General features: G+C 42.9%; 1 protein-coding gene across 7 annotated transcripts in view; it reads right to left on the reverse strand.

Moving 5' to 3' along the window:
- The window catches only part of Tmem232 (transmembrane protein 232), a 278,672-nt gene that overhangs the window by 169,529 nt on the left and 91,513 nt on the right, over positions 1–17,630 (reverse strand). For all 7 annotated transcript variants that reach the window (XM_031368600.1, XM_031368597.1, XM_031368596.1 and 4 more), the window contains 2 exons: positions 9,414–9,537; positions 4,613–4,862 (listed from right to left, as the gene is read on the reverse strand). In XM_031368600.1, coding sequence (XP_031224460.1) covers positions 4,613–4,862; positions 9,414–9,537 — 374 coding nt within the window. The remainder of the gene's footprint in view (positions 1–4,612; positions 4,863–9,413; positions 9,538–17,630) is intronic.

Here is a 17,630-nt window from a genome sequence, read left to right on the forward strand (position 1 = left end):
ATATATATATATACATACATTTATATATATGACAGGAAACCTCCTCTCTGTTCTTTGCTGATATTCTATTATGAAGTTACTGGTTAGAACCTACTTTAGCTCTCTAAATGCTTGAAATACTATATTATTTCTAGCTCACTGATGTTTTTATATTTTATTTATATTTCATCTATATGCTTATTCATTTCATACATGTTTATATAATTCACATATGTTTACATATTTTGTACATATTTATCTATTTTCATGTGTGTACATATATTATATATACAAATGTTATACATATGAAAGAGAAATGAGGGTGGAAGAGGAGGACGGTAGTTGCGGAGAGGACAAAGTGAGGCGCGGAGTGAGTATTATGAGAATTATGGAGCTGTGGTGGCAACATTTATGGATGAGAATGTCATAGAAATCATTTCTTCTGTCAATTTTTACAAAGGAAAGGGTCAGCAATGACAAAGTTAAACTCCGAATGACAGAGCAGGGTGGTGGGTGCAAGAGGACAGAGCAGGGTGGTGGGTGCAAGAAGACAGAGCAGGGTGGTGGGTGCAAGAGGCGATGGATTTACAGGCTCACAAGTCCTGAGATCTGTTTGAAAACAGCATTCCTACAATACTCAATAATTTAGAAATAATACAATGTATAGTAAAGGGCAGATGTCCGAATTGTAGTGATGTGGCTTTATGTGTGTGTGTGTTTGCACTGAAAAGACTATGAAGTGATGTGGCATTATGTGTATGTGTGTTTGAAGACTATGAAATTGGGAATTTCTCCACCTGAACATTACCAGGTTTCTCTTGGCATTTTTGTTGGTTTTTGTTTTTTGTTTGTTTGTTTGGGTTTGTTTTTTGTTTTTGTTTTTGTTTTGGATTCTTTTGAGACTGGATTTCACTGCATAGTTCACTGTCCTGGAACTCTCTCTGTAGACTAGGTTGGCCTTGAACTCACAGAAATCCCCCTGCCTGTGTCTCTGCCTCTCTGCATCTCTACCTCTCTCTCTCTTTGCCTCTCTCTCCGCCTCTCTCTCTACCTCTCTCTCTTCCTCTCTGCCTCTCTGCCTCTCTGCCTCTCTGTCTCTCTTCCTCTCTGCCTCTCTGCCTCTCAGATCTATAACTGTTGTCTACAGACTTCACAGACTACATCTCACCGAAGAGGTGCTGACAGAGACAGGAAAGCCTGCCCTTTGTTTGCTGAGCACAGCACAGTCGCATGGGCCCCAGAATTTAGCTGTTAACTTAGGGCTGGAAATGGAACTACACTTACGATTACACTTACGATTCCCACTTAGTGTTGCCCACTCTGAACTGAAAACACTCCCTTCCACCTCTCCTACAGTTTGCAGGACTCTCCGCCCAGCTCAAGCCTGCAGTAAGTGAACAAAGAAACAGAACGTAGAATGGTTCCTCCTGAGCTGCCAAGGGTGTTTTCCTGGCATGTGAAGTTGTTCCAGGACTTCTAGGCCCACACGGAAGCTCTAGTGTAAGGAAATAGAGAGCACCTGCTGCAACCTGGAGAGCTAGCCAACCCATCTCACACTTGATGCTGTAGGTACTTTTGAGGACCCTAAGGGGTTTCCCAGTCCCACACCCTCCTTACAGCTTCCGCTCCTGCCTGAGGTCAAGGCTAGGCCAAGTTCTACTCTCCACCCACAGGAACATTCTTCAATAAAAATATTCTCAGAACGTACTGACTGATAATTACCTGACCCTCTGGAAAGTCCCAGGTAGAGTTCAAATGGGTGTCATGCTTGTTAGCCAATAGATTTAAAGGTCAATATGCTTAGCCAATAAGTTTGAACTGAAGCCTTGCTAATGTAACCTGTGCCCCTAAAAAGTATAAAAACTGTGTGCAATAGCCATTCAGGGTCACCTTCTCATCTCAAGGGACTGATTGAGGGTCAACCCCATGCACCGGAAAATAAACCTCTTGCTTTTGCATCGATCTGCATCTCGGTGTCTCGCTGGTGGGGAAGCGGGGGACGGGGATTTCTTTTATTATCCTCTCCACTCTAAAACATGTGTATCTCTTCCAGCCTTCATGTGTATTTTAATGTTAACCAATTCTTATGCACTGATCTCACAAAATCTTGCTGTGAATTATCTAATTGTGTCTTTTAAAATTGAGATTTCTCTGTTTTGTGGAGTCTTTCCTTATAAGACATGAAGATACTGTATATTTTCTAGTTATTAATGGACTATTGCATGAGGAATTTTGAATTTATTACATCTAGTTGTGATGTGTGACAGTTACTTTTTAAATGTCAAATGGATAATTAATTACACACATTTGATGTATTGATAATTCTTCTCTCTCCTGGCAGAGAGCTGCGTGTATCAAAATGTCACCATGGACAGATATAGACATATTTGTGGCATGTACTCAGGCATGTAATTCAGCGTACAAGCTTGTTTATGTGTGTGAGCATGTGTAGGGAAACACATTTCACCTGCTCTGAGGTGAAATGCTTGCCAGCTCCAAAGAGTCTCAACCTGAATGAGAGAGAGCGCCAAGGCCACACTGCTTACTAACGATTGTCTCACAGATAGCCACAGCATGCAACAGCAGAGCAGTTGTTTCCTGGGACACACACACACACACACACACACACACACACACACACACACCCAGGTCAAGTTTAACTCACTGAACAGAGACTGTTAGATTACACCAAGGCTCAGATTCACTTACTCTAGTTAAATATGTAAATGATGAGGAAGATGAGTGTTACTTTAAAAAGGGAAATAAAATGGCACCATGAACTAAGAAAACTAGAATATTATAAAGTTAAAAAACGAAAAGGTGTGCCAGACAGTGGTGACGCACACCTTTAATCCCAGCACTTGGGAGGCAGAGGCAGGTGGATTTCTGAGGAGGCCAGCCTGGTCTACAGAGTGAGTTCCAGGACATCCAGGACTACACAGAGGAACCCTGTCTCAGAGAAAAAAGAAAAAGAAAGAGAAAAAGAAGAAGAAAAAGAAGGAGAAAAAGAAAAGAAAAGGTGGCAGTTTATGAATGTAATAAAAATAATCGGTATCTACAAAATGATGTGTTTTAAGTGAGAACAGAAGTTGTCAACATAAAAAGGCCTTGTAATTAAACTACATATACACATATAGAGTATGTGAATAAGATAAAAATAGGATTGTTTTGGTTTTAGCTAAAATGGCCTCATAGGCTCATATATTTGAATGCTTAGTCACCAGGGAGTAGAACTGTTTGACAGGAGTAAAAGGATTAGACAGGGTGTCACAAGGGTGGGATTTGAGGTTTCAAAAGACCAGTGCCTCTCCTCCTTCCTGCTGCCTGCAGATGAGGATGTAGAACTCTCAGCTACTTCCCCAGGACCCTGTCTGCCTGTGTGCTGCCATGCCCACTACTGTGATAACAATGGACTAAGCTCCTTTCAATGCTTTCTTTATAAGAGTTGTTTTGGTCATGGTGTCACTTCATAACAATAGGATGGTGACTAAGGCAAACATGAAAGTCATCAGGTATCTTTGATAATAAAATTATACATATATAATATATAAAATATATATAATATGTGAGATAGATATATATACCTAAGATTCTGGCCAAAAGCAGCATAGGGGAGAAAAGAGTTTACTTCATATTGTACTTCAGGGCACTGTCCTGGAGGAAAGTTGGGGCAGGAACTCAAGGCGGGGAGGGACCTGAAGCAGAAACCATGAAGGAGCCATATGCTTCCTGGCTATTTCACTAGCTTTATTATACCACCCATGACCACCTGCCTAGAAGGTGCTCCATAGGTCTGCTGATGGCACTGCTGCAGGGGTGTGATTGCCTGACAACAGAACAGCATGTGCCAGATGGTAAAGGGGCAGCACCTGGCCCAACTATTGAAATTAACAGGCAATCCAGTCCAAGAGACTACACCAGTAATCACTTTGGATGACGTTTGTTCTATCTGTGAAGTTCCATCAACTTAAAAGATCTTCTCAAATCAGGGTCCCTCTTTTAAAAGTAATATTAGTGATTCCATTAGTCTCAAGAATCATGGTAGTAAGGTAGTTTTTAGATTTGGCATTTGAGGTAGGTGTGGAGTCAGGAGTGAAGTACAGTGAGTGAAAGCTGAGTGTGTGGGCACTAGCCTGAGCCCCAGTATCGGGAGGCTGAGGCACGAAGATGCTTGGTGTCTGGACAAACTGAAACTCTGTAGCAAAATATAACAATAGTGACAACGACAATGATGACAGAGTAATTGAAGAGAAATTTCTTGATAGAAAAAGAGCAGGAGAGGAGGAGAGAAAAGGCAGGTGTTTGGAGGAATGGAGAGGAAAACTCCTTAGGAAAGAGCAGAAGTGAAGAGGGAACGCATCCCGCCACCACCTCGGTCATCTTAAGCTTGAAATTACGTGATTGGAACCAGAAACCTCCCAGGCTTATTTTAGATATCAGCCGTCTTACAATTACTGATTTTTCTTTAAAAAAAAAATCCATTTTATAAAATACTTTCCCTAGGAAGTCTTACTGAACTAAAAGCTATTATTCATATTTATACGTAAGCATTTTGTGAAAAGTTGTTATTATACGTAGAAAGCAGGGAGGCTTAGAAAATATTATTCGGTGAAATGAAAAGTGCATTACTTACAATCATTAGAGAGTCTGGAAGAGAAGTACTTCAGAAGAGTTAAAATGCTTGCTCCATCCAATTTTGGCAGCTCTTCAGATTTGTCTGTGAGGGAGATATCCTGCTGCAGACTTTTACAGCCACAGAACCCAATCAAAGCCGTTTTCCTCAGGTCAGAGGTAGCTGCATACAGACAGACTTCTGCAATAATTGTTGTATATGTGAAGATAATATCTGAGGCCCAGGAAATGCGTATGTCATAGTTCTCTTCCTGAGACAACAAAAAAAAAAAATCAAAAGTGCACATTAGAGAATTGAGCTACATTCTGCCTGGCTTAGAAACAGGATGTATGGTATAACTGTAACAAAAATAATTTATTCAAATGTTATGCAGTTGTGGTAAAACTAATTAAAATTTCTAAATGCACTCATTAAACTTAGTTTTTGATGAGTATGTTTTATTAAAAATAGTTCAGAAATATAAGTAACTAATATATATGTTAGGAAGCAAGCTCTCAGTCTCTTTAGCAATCCATGAAAGATAAATTAATCTATTGCACCTCCACCTGCACCCGTGGTAGGCTGGAGGCCCAATCCCCAACCCCACAGCCCTGCTCGCCTCCCAGGAGGAATGATCTAACCAGGGACACAGGAGGCCTGCTCTAACCAGAGACAGCACTGCCTGCCTCCTAGGAGGCCTATTCTAACACAGGTCACACAGCTCCACCTGCCTCTGGGGAGGCCTGCTTCAATCTGAGACACCCAAGCTAGTCAACACTGCAGACAACCAGATGGCACAGGCAAGAGCAAGAACATAATCAACAGAAACCAGTACAATATGGCACCATCGGAGCCCAGTCCTACCACAGCAAGCCTTGGATATTCCAACATACCTGACGAGCAAGATTCTGACCTAAAATCCTATCTCATGAAGATGATAGAGGCCTTTAAGGAGAATATAAATAATTCCCTTAGAGAAATACAAGAAAACACAGATAAACAGGTAGAATCCCTTAAAGAGAAAACAAATCCCTTAAAGAAATACAGGAAAATAAAATCGACCAGGTAAAGTAATTGAACAAAATGGCCCAAGACTTAAAAATTGAAGTAGAAACAATAAATTAATCACAAATGGAGGCAACCCTGGAGATGGAAAACCTAGGAAAGAGGACAAGAACTACAGACAAGAGCACCGCCAACAGAATACAAGAGATAGAAAGAGAATTTTAAGTATAGAAGATAGCATAAAAGATACTGACACATATACAAAGTGTAAAAAGCTCCCAACCCAAAACATCCAGGAAATTAAGGACACAATGAAAAGACCAAACTTAAGAATAATAGGAATAGAAGACACTGAAGATGTCCAATTCAAAGGACCAGAAAATATCTTCAATAAAATCATAGAAGAAAAGTTCCCTAACCTAAAGAAAGAGATGGCCATAAATGTACAAGAAGCCTGTAGAACACCAAATAAATGGAACCAGAAAAGAAATCCTCCCACTACATAGTAACCAAAACACTGAATGGACAGAACAAGGAAAGAATATTAAAAGCTGCAAAGAGGAAAGGCCAAGTAACTGATAAAGGCGGACCTATCAGAGTTACACCTGACTTCTCAACAGAGACTCTAAAAGCCCAAAGATCCCAGAGAGAGGTCTTGTAGATCCTAAGAAACCACAGATGCCAGCCCAGACTTCTATACCCAGCAAAACTCTCAATCACCATAGATGGAGAAACCAAGATATTCCATGACAAAACCAAGTTTAAATAATACTTTTCTACTAACCCAGCCCTACAGAGGATACTAGAAGGAAAACTCCAACACAAGGAGGATAACTACACCCAAGAAAACATAAGAAACTAATCATCTCACAACAAACCCAAAAGAAGAGAATCATGCACACATAATACCACCTCCAACAACAAAATAACAGGAACTAAAAAACATTGGTCATTAATATCTCTCAACATCAATGGACTCAATTCCCAAATAAAAAGACACAGGCTAGGAGACTGGATATATTATCAGGATCCATCATTCTGCTGCATACAAGAAAATTGGAACTTGTTCTACCTGAAGACGCAGCTACACCACTCCTGGGCATATACCCAAAAGATGCTCCATCGTACCCCAAGGATACGTGCTCCACCATGTTCATAGCAGCTTTATCCATAATAGCCAGAAGCTGGGAGCAACACAGTTGTCACTCAACCAAGTAGATATAGAAAATGTGGTTCATTGACACAATGGAATATTATTCAAATATTTAAAATGACAACATCATGAATTGTGCATGCAGATGGGTGGAACTAGAAAATATCATCCTGAGTGAGGTAACCCACACCCAAAAGGACATGTATGTATTCACTGATAAGCCCAAAAGCTCAAAATACCCATGATGCACCACCCAGAACCAAAGAAGCTAAACAAGAAGGAAGGCCCAAGTGAGGATGTTTCAATCTCACTTAGGAGGAGGAACAAAATAATCATGGGAAGCAGAGGAAGAGAGGGATCTGGTTGGGAGGGGGGAAAGGGGTAGGATGGAGGGGGCAGGTGAGAGGCCCAGAGGGCCAGGAAAATGAGTGGAATTAAGCAGCTGCCGTATTGTTTATATTCTAATGTTGATTTAGGTCTCCAAAACTGTTTACACGAGTGTCTACACATAGCTTCTGGGATCCTGCCCCCAGATGGTTCTGATTGGTAAATACAAATGCCGACAGCCAATAGCCAGAAAGGACAGCGGGGGGGCGGGGGGGGGGCAGATTCTGAAATTTCCCATGCCCCTGAAGAGTGCAGGAGCCTTCACCATGTGAAGGAGCCGGGAGAGCGAGGCCCAGCTGGGCAGCCTTCTGGGTCCAGAGCAGCCAAGATAAAACACAGAACTTAGTAAGCAATAGCTCAGATTAACCTCGTGGTGGTGAAGCCGTGGCCCAGCGGTTGAGCTGTCTAAAGCAAATCAAAATATAAGGCTGTGTGTGTGTCTCTTTCATTCGGAATGCGAACCACTGAGGCGGGCGGCAAACCCTCCACTGGGGTTTATATAATTAGGTGTTTAATTCAGCAGATACCTGCTCCATGGCATTCAGCTTGTGGAGAGCAACCCATAAATTTGGCAATAGTCTGAGCTGTTCAGGGGTTCTATGGGAGCTCTTTGGCCAACAACTCAATTAGACGTAACCCATTCCTGGTGCTGTAGGGCTGCCTCGGTGCATTTTCTTCTTCTATTATTTGGTTACTTTATATTTCATACATACACACACAATCAGAAACCTACATGTTTTGTTTATATATTATGGTTTCAATTTTTTTGTTTTTATGGGTTTATTTGTGTGTGTTACGTTTCTTGTGTACTTTCTTTGAGAGTGGGTTTTTTGTTGTTGTTGTTAATTGGTTGATAAGTTGGTTGGTTGGTTGGTTAGTATGTTTCTTGTGTTCTCTCTCTCTCTCCTCTCTCTCTCTCTCTCTCTCTCTCTCTCTCTCTCTCTCTCTCTCTCTCTCTCTCTGTCTCTCTCTCTCTCTCTTGGATTTTCGAGACAGGGTTTCTCTGTATAGCCCTGCCTGTCCTGGAACTCACTCTGTAGACCAGGCTGGCCTCAAACTCAGAAATCCACCTGCCTCTGCCTCCCAAGTGCTGGGATTAAAGGTGTGTGCCACCACTGCCCGGCTCTTGTGTACTTTCTTTAAGAGTTTTTATTTTTGGTAGGTTGTTTGGTTGGCTGGCTGGTTGGTATGTTTCTTGTGTGCTTTGAGATTTTGTTTTGTTTTTTTTTTAACTTTGGTTGGTCGGTTGGTTGGCTTTGGTTCATTTGCTTTCTAAAAAGAAAGAGTGTGGCGTTGGGTAAATAGGGAAGTGGGAAGGATTTGGAAGTACTTGGGGAAGGGAAAACCATAATCAGAATATATTGTATAGATTTGTATTTTCAGTTAAAACCAAAAAGAAAAAAGAAAAAAAAAAGAAAAAGAAAAGGAAAATCAAAGATAAAGAGGAGAGAGAAAAAATGACAGAAAATAGAAAGGGTGAGCATGATGGGAAGGGTAAGAGAGGTAGGGCAATTAGCATTGATAGGATGGTGATGCGCTGCATTCATATATGAGATGGTTTAAAAAATAAAAATTAAAAAGGATTCGAGTTCAATATTGTTAACTGTTAAAACTTAGAAACAAGCTTAATAGTCAACGATACAGGATGAAATGATCCCCTTTCCTCTAATAGGTAAAATTTTCAAACATGTTTATAAATGCTATCATAAATAATTTACATACCAAAGAAACCACACACCAAAATTAGTCACAACCAAATCTACATATCTTAATGAGCTTCTATATGGTTAGAATGGCCATTGAGAATTGGAGCTGTGTAGCCTCACACTGAATTTTACACTTTCTCCCTCACATGTGGAACCTGGCCAATAATGTTTGTATATGTGTAAACAGATGCATACATGGTGACAGCATACATTCAGGGGGAAAAAAAGAGGAAGAAAGGATAAATATCAAGAGATGAGTTAAGGGCTGAATTCCGGTGATAAACACACCTATGAAACAGTATACAATGCTAATTTGTTTTCTAGTTCTAACCCTGCCGTCTGGCTTTTGTTTTCTAGCGATGGACAACTGCAAAAGTTAATACACATAACGGTGAAGTGTTTGTGATAAATAGGGACATTATGGTAAATGAACATTCACTTTTATATTTAATTAGAATTATTACCGATTTGTACACATCAGGTGCTCAAGTGTGACATGTAAACTGCGTAACCATAAGAACACCATGTTTGCATTCCTGTCCATTGTCACATCGACACTGCAGGGTGTTACCTGGTTCTGAGCAGACAAGATGCTCTCAAGGAAATCTGTCACTAGGTCCATCAGTGTTTTCAAGCAGGCCATGTTCAACTTAGCAGCTTCCCCCAGGACCAACAAAGCCAGGGCTGAATCCAACCTGAATTGGGAACAGGGGATAAAGGCCTTAGTAAATAATGATAGTAATTTATTTTAGTGACAAAACATTGATGCCAAAGGAAATGGGTGTTTCTATTGTCAAATATATTTATTTTCAATGCTGAGAGATCCTAACCGGCCTGAATTATAGTAAAAGTCTACAAAGAAGAGTGATACTTTGGGAAGATGTATGAATTTATGGTACAGGGCTGACAGTGTTGGTGTCATAAGCACTGTGAAACATTCCCACCTCTTCATATTCTTGCCTGACATGGTAGTCAAAGGCTGTGACTCTCAGGAGTACCCTTGAGTCATTACAAGACATTCAGAGTCATTTTCCTGAAACTGGTTCAATAGGGTCAATTTGAGGAGTGTTTTCTTTTCATGACAAGCTATCTTGGTAAATATTCCAAAACCTCAGTACTATTTTAATTTTTTAGAAAGTAGAATGCCTTGAAATAAAATATATATTTCACAGAGAAAGAATAAAATCACAGGCTGGTTTTTTTTTTAAAATGCTATCTATATATGTGGGAATTTATACTGAAAGTTGGTAGCCATCAAGATTCATACATAACAAGGTTTTCAATAAATTACGCCTTCCGTGGCATTGTTTTTCTGTTCACCCAAATGAAGTCTGTACAGGTTGAAGGAGAGTTAAGAGATCACCAATGTGAAATTGCCCACATAGAGAGCTATTTGTGGCCTTGGCTTTAGGTACTTTATAAACTTAGCATCCAGGGTGTTTAACAAGTGCGTCTGCATCTCACTGCTGTGCTGTATCAGGTGACTCAGCTCCGGCTCGTCCATCATGCTTCCCCTATGCAAACATTCAGCACATTAAGTGAATGAAGCCAGGCTAAGGAAGACAAACACACAAATTTTCCTTTTATTCCGAATCTAGATGAACACCCGTCCCCCCGCCCCGTAAAGACATGATGAAGGAAGAGAGGCATAGAATAGGCCTTCTATGGGGAAGGGGCAGAAGCCTGCAGGGGGAGGGGCAAAAGGATTGGGAAAGGGGCCAAAGGAATGGTAGATATGATCAAAGTCAATTCTGTGCTTGTATGAAAATCCCACAACAGAACCCCCATTGCCACACCCACTCCACTCGAGTCTGCGTGACAGCAGTTCATGAGGCAAAAAGCTTCGAAAGAAGCTAGTCTCCAGTGATCTTTTGGCATTCCCTAACTCAGAGGTGGCCCAGATTTGTCCTTGTGTTAGTCGATGGAAGATCTCGCATGCTAGGTGCCCCCCAAGATACGATTTATTAATAGCTAAACAAAATTAGACATTTCCCTCTGACCTTCATCAATGTTCCAACATCTTAGCCAAACCCTGGCTTAGAATTTCATAGCGAATGTTACACATTCAGACTAATTGGCTCCAGCTTTGTTAGGGAGATAATGAGGGAGGTCAGGCATTGAAGTTTACTAAATAGACGTTGATAATCCCAGGGCAAGGTCAACTAGAATCCTCATTTTCAGTCACACAGGGCAGCTGAGCCACTCCCAAGAATTAGGAAGAATGGGACCCCTGGGGCATATCTCTGCTAGCCCAGAAGACTAGCATAGTTGGGTGTTTACTAAGGATGGGCTAGACCATGAGCCCAGGGAGAGTGAGTGTATGTGAGAGAGAGCTGTGCTGCGAGAGAGCTGTGCTGTGAGGCATTCAAACCTCTACCCTCATGCGGTCCATACGACCTCCCTACACTGCCCCCCCTCAGCCGGGCCCTGCGCTGCCTGAGTGCTCTGAGCCTGGAGGTGCAGGGCCCGTCCGGAGGAGGCAGCTGCTGCTTTAGTGTGGAGAGCAGTAGAGCTGGAGAGGCATTCGCCTTGACAAGATGGCGCCTACATCCGCTGTCGACTCCTGGTAAACAACTGTTTGCGCATGTGCGTAGAGTGAAAAGGCGCCAAGTCATGGCCCATCCTGGGCGTCACATGGGGTGATGAGCAAACAGCCAATCATGGGCGGACACGCCGCACTGTGGTGTATATAAGCAGTGCCGATTAGTGGCTCGGGGTCTTCCTCTTCATGATGCAATAAATGCTTGCTGTAGAAGGATCCTAGTGTCTGCGTGTCTTCTTGCTGGCAAGACGACTGTGCGGGCTACAACTGGTGCTACACTTTAGACCCATCATCACCTGACTTTTCTTTCATTTGTAATGACCATAAAGGTCTGATGCCCAATTTTGAAAAGTACATATACATTCAGATCCTGCACTTCCTTGTCTTGTGTCTGCCATTTTTTCAATCGTCGACTCCTTGCCCACCTAATTACCAGGACCCCGATTTCTCCTGTGGGTTGAGAGATCACCAAGGCTTCCTGGTCCACGGCACCCCATTACTTTCTACAGTTAATAAATGCTAATAAGATAGGTTTATGAGCGGTACAGAGAAGAATGCCTTCTACGAGACAAAGACCATTCTAAATACACTAATAGAGTCCTACAGATCTCAGGTGGCTTTCACACTAATTGTCCTACTTGATTTATATTTGACAGCTTTGGACTCATTTCAGATTTTTCAAATACCTTTCTCTTTAACATGGCGGACTGTGCACACGGAGAAGCCCGAGACATGCATGCACAGCCTTTGGTGCTCACTTAACTGTACCGGCATCTCCTCTGGCACCCCAGATCGCTCTGCAGTTCTTTCTCTCCTAAGTTGTTTCTTAGGAGCTTCAACACTAAGCCTCCCCGTGGTAGGTGCCAACTGCTGCCTGCTTAAACAAACCTGGTTTTCACTCGAGACGGCAAAATGCTTGGTGCAGATTGTCCCCTCAGCAAGGGATGTTGTGTGTCTTGGATGGATTATATAAGTAGGTTTGTCAAAAATGACAGATCTATATAAAAAAATACTGAAATTATATCTAAGTATATATTATATCTAAGTTATAGCACAGTACGTTTGATTTAAAGTTAACTTGTAGATTGAGAGCACCGTGTGACATTGGTTTGGTCAATGAGATAGGAATAAAATCCTATCACTAGGTGGGTGACACATACTTGTAATTCTACCACTTGATAAACTGAGGCAGGAGAAATACAAGGTCACAGCCAATCCAGGCTATATAATGGGACTGTTTTGAGACAAAATACAGAAGGAGGCATACAAAGAAAAATCCTAGGCTATTTTTCTCTGGTTAATAAAAAATAATATGTATATATGTATATATGTATATATGTATATATGTATATATATATATATATGTATACATATATATATAAAAATTTTTAAAAGAGAACTTTCGTTTCTTTCACTGTTCCTCTTCCCCTGCCTGAAATACATTCTAATGCCAGAATTTGAACTTCCACGTTGTAGTAACAACTCTGAAAGTCACATGCTGGAGTGACATATCAGAAGTCAGAGGACCCAAGCATCTATGTCATAGCGTTTTTCTAGTCCTGTGCAGTGAGAGGTTAAGTTTTCAAACTGTGCTGTGGGAACTTAGCCTTAGCTGAACTCAGTGGGAAACCAGCTCCCAGAACCTAGAAACAATGAAAGACCAGCTCCCAGAACCTAGAAACAAGGAGACCAGGACAACCTGGCAGAAAAAAAAAGATGACAAACAATTGCCAGGTGGCTAACCTGCCCATGAACCCTAGCACAAGCCAGCACCAATCAGAGACCACCCCGTACTTTCCTTCGCCTTAGTCTTCCCTCTGCCCCAGCAACTGTGTAGGTATAAAGACCTGTTTAAGTTTCTGCTTGGGGCCAGACTCCTCTACACCTGCGTGGGAAATGAGTCTCATCCAGCACTGAATAAAAGAGCCTCTTGCTGATTGCATCAAGTCGGAGTCTTGGTAGTGTTTGGGGTCATCATTTCCGAGCCCTGAGAGTGGGGTTCCCACCCCCTTTTCCGGAAAACTTACAGCAGCAACCGAAGCCCTATCTGGTCACTGAGTGCAGCTGAATTTCTCTAACACGGGGAAGACTAAGTCCCAACCAACACACCTCTAGCTTGAAGTGTACAGACACGGACTTCCAAGTCAGAAATGCTGCCAAGAGCCTTAGCTCTGCTGCTAAGTAAATGCTGCGGAACATCTGCTGCATTTGCTTTCAGCCATCTCCTGCCTAGCTCAGTCTTACTTTACTTGTCTACACAAATAAATAAGTAGCAAAATCTGATAATCATGGGTCATTACCAACTTGAAACAGCTGGATTCAAATGTTGAACTGAGTTGAACTTCTGTTTCTCCAGTGTTAAACGGTAACAAGTTTGTTAACTTTCCCCGGAAAGCTTCAGAGTGGCTGAGGGGCATACAGTGACCTCCGGGAGGAATGAGTCTCACTCACACTCACCATGAATGCTCCACAGGTCGGCCAAGGCCCGCAGAGGAATTGAGATGCTTTCCCCACCCTGCCCTGCCCCTGAGAACACCAGACACCCTCAGACTTTCTTCTGTTCTCTTTTATGTCTGGCAAGTTGTATCTAAGCCAGGGCACGCTCACTGAGCTGTAGCTGGAAAACCATCTCAGTACCAGCCACTCATGGCAGAAAAAACACTCCCTCGCCGGAAGCGCACTATTTTCCATCACCGTAGTTGACTGCAAGACCCGCTAGAAGCAAAACAGCTCCTGCCAAGAGCAGACTAGATGCATCAATACATGGGAGCTGAAATTTGTTAAAAGTCAGAATTGAAAATCAATGCTCGCAGAGAGAAGAGCTAGAGTTAGAACGGGCTGAACCCTCTCACACACCGCGACCGCCTTCTCGGGCTCGTTGAAAACGCAGAAAAGGTTCAGTTGTCAGCAATTTGATTTTTACAAACCTTTGAAACTAAAGAGGGACCACATAAGGTAGAGGTCTTGTGCATTTCCCCTAATTGTGTAAACAAGGAAACTGATCCAGGTTTCACAATGACACCCACGCACTTCTGTAAGGAAGAGAGGCCATCAACAACAGCTGAGAGTTCTAGATCCAGTTTATTCCTCCAAACTGGGTGCCAGTGAGCCGTTTGCTCTTTTAGAGACATGGAATTAAAAGGTCTCCAATTGGTTACATTTGTAGAGGTTATTCCAACCTTATCATAAATATTCCAGAAAGCACTAGCTATTATCAAAATCCACACAACTTTGAAATCTAACAACAAAAAATGGTCACTCACACAGCATCTTACAGGGACGGCACAAGCCATAAAATTGGTAGATCTGGATTATGAGACAAACTGAGGAATAACCACTCATAGCAATCTGTGTCAAAGAAGAAGAAGGAGAAGGAGAAGAGGAGGAGGAGGAGGAGGAAGGAGAGGAAGGAGAGGAAGGAGAAGAGGAAGAAGAGGAAGAAAATCGAAGGAAAATATAATTGCATTCATCTTCAAGTTTCCCCTTGAGTCATGGGATCAGGGTCTTCAAGTGTCTCCTTGAGTCATGGGATCAGGGTCTTCAAGTGTCTCCTTGAGTCATGGGTCAGGGTCTTCAAGTGTGTCCTTGAGTCACGGGATCAGGGTCTTCAAGTGTCTCCTTGAGTCACAGGATCAGGATCTTCAAGTGTCTCCTTGAGTCACAGGATCAGGGTCTTCAAGTGTGTGCTTGAGTCATGGGATCAGGATCTTCAAGTGTCTCCTTGAGTCACGGGATCAGGGTCTTCAAGTGTGTGTTTGAGTCATGGGATCAGGATCTTCAAGTGTCTCCTTGAGTCACGGGATCAGGATCTTCAAGTGTCTCCTTGAGTCACGGGATCAGGGTCTTCAAGTGTCTCCTTGAGTCACGGGATCAGGGTCTTCAAGTGTGTCCTTGAGTCACAGGATCAGGGTCTTCAAGTGTGTCCTTGAGTCACGGGATCAGGATCTTCAAGTGTGTCCTTGAGTCACAGGATCAGGGTCTTCAAGTGTGTCCTTGAGTCACGGGATCAGGGTCTTCAAGTGTGTCCTTGAGTCACGGGATCAGGTTCTTCAAGTGTCTCCTTGAGTCATTGGATCAGGGTCTTCAAGTGTCTCCTTGAGTCACGGGATCAGGATCAAATACAGAAGATAATCCTTTACCTTAGGATGCTGGATTTAAAAAACAAAAACAAAAACAAAAAACAATCCAGAATCTTAATTCTGCGCTTCATTTTATTTATCATTCATTTCTTCATATTTCTTCTGAGTTAGTGATATTCAAACAATAAAAAGTCCTTAGAGGTATGTGGAGAGGAAGTAGGGAGAAGTGATGCCATGAGAATTCATGCATGGACTTTCTCGTGGGTAAGCTATGGTGCTAAGATCACGTGGCAGTCCTTGATGATAGCAACAACGGGTCCCAGTCTTCAGCTACTCAACACCACAACATTAACCACTGTCAACACAGATACCTTACCTTAAAATGTCAATTTTCATGGCAATCATCTCACTCTGAGATCTGTAAACTGAAAACTGAACAGTCTCTCCGGGACCCGTGAAAACTATACTACAACAAGGGCTGAAAACAAGTAGCAGTCTGCTTACTCAAAGATGACCATAACTCTTGAAAATATTTCTTACAGGGAGCCTAAGGATGTGGCTTAGATGATAAGGAACTGACCACCCAAGTGTGAGGAGCTGAGTTCTAATGCCCCGAGTCCACGAAGAGCTGGGTCCATGTGACATGGAACCCATTCGTAATCCCAGGGTTCCCCTGACAAGATGGGAGGCAGAGGCAGGGGGATTCCCAGAAGCATGCATAATGAAATCCAAATATATCGTTTAAGTAGATTCTTTAGTAAAATTCTTTAAGTATAAGGTAGTAACTTTTAAATAGTTTAATGCCATAAAGAAACAGACCAAGTAGAATAGCGGATAAATTACTAGGCTGGTCTTCATTGTCCATGGGTATGCTGTGCTTTATCACTGAACTGACCCTTACTCTAAAGAATGTGTCCCTCTTGTGCTGCTTAGATTTTTTTATATTTGAAAGAGATGACTGCATGAAAATTCTGCTCTTGATCCTGTCTGCTGGAAGGGTTTCTTTCACTGGATTACGGAAATTCCTTCATTTTTTGAAGGAGACTAAAGCCATTGTCAAGAAGCAATGGCTACCGTCAGGCACTGGGCCATCAGCTGACTGTGTGGCTAATAGCAGTGAATCCAGCCAACGGGATCTTTCATTTCTGCTCTTATTTGTTTTCCAGTATCACGGTAAGTTGTGCAACTTTGGCTGAGCTGCAGCTTCTGTGTCGTGGAAAGCCGTCCTTAGTACATACTGTCAAGTTGAAGAGGGGTGCAGTCACATTTATGTTATGATCCTGGCAGCGTAGGACATGCCATTGAGAGAGAGATTTATATCCAAGAGGCCGTTTAGGAAATGGCAACTGCAGCAGATGCTAGGAGTTCGCAAGAAGGCTGTGAAAGGGGGAACAGAGGGCGGGGGAGCACGTGGGAACAGGGGGGCGTGTAGGCAGCAGCTCGGACGCTCGGCAGCAGTGATAGAGGGAGAGGGCTCATGCAGGTGCCCCTCCCGAGTGGGCTCATGCAAATTAGGTGTCTCCCGAGCAGGTGTATGCTAACCAATCATGCACCAAACCTGAGTAGGTGCGTGCTACCAAGCCCCTCCCAAGCAGGTGTATGCTAATGAGGCGATTGCCAGGGAACCAATCCAGGAGAACCATGAGGGCTTGGGTATGGGTATATAAAGGGGCGCTCTCCAGGCAGTCAGGGCATTCCATGCCACTCCACAGAAGAAAGAGCAGCAGCAATTCCATGCCACTCTGCCATTTTTCCACGGCATTCCACCGAGGCAAGAGCAGCAGCAAGAGCAGCGCTGCCGCCTCCGCCACCGCTGGCCATTCTACAGAAGCTGGAAGAACCGCAGCACCTAGAAGCAAGAAGCGCGATTCCACGGAGGCGGGCAGCGCCTGGGAGGCAGGAAGAGCCGTAACACCTAAAAGAGCTGTTAACACTTAGGAACCTAGGAGAGCTGTAATACCTGGGTACCTGGAAGAGCTGTAACACTTAGGAACCTAAAGGAGCTGTGTAACACTTAGAAACCTAAAGGAGCTGTTTAACACAAAAAGAAATTTCCTGAGTAAACCGTCAAGAGAAGAAGTCTCGGTGTTTGGTCGATACTGCCGCCGTCTGGGCGAGCAAAGCTGCTACATACAGGGGGACACGTGGGAACAGAGGGGGGGAGCAC

Source organism: Mastomys coucha, unplaced genomic scaffold (assembly GCF_008632895.1).
Source record: "Mastomys coucha isolate ucsf_1 unplaced genomic scaffold, UCSF_Mcou_1 pScaffold14, whole genome shotgun sequence".
Lineage (NCBI taxonomy): Eukaryota > Metazoa > Chordata > Mammalia > Rodentia > Muridae > Mastomys > Mastomys coucha.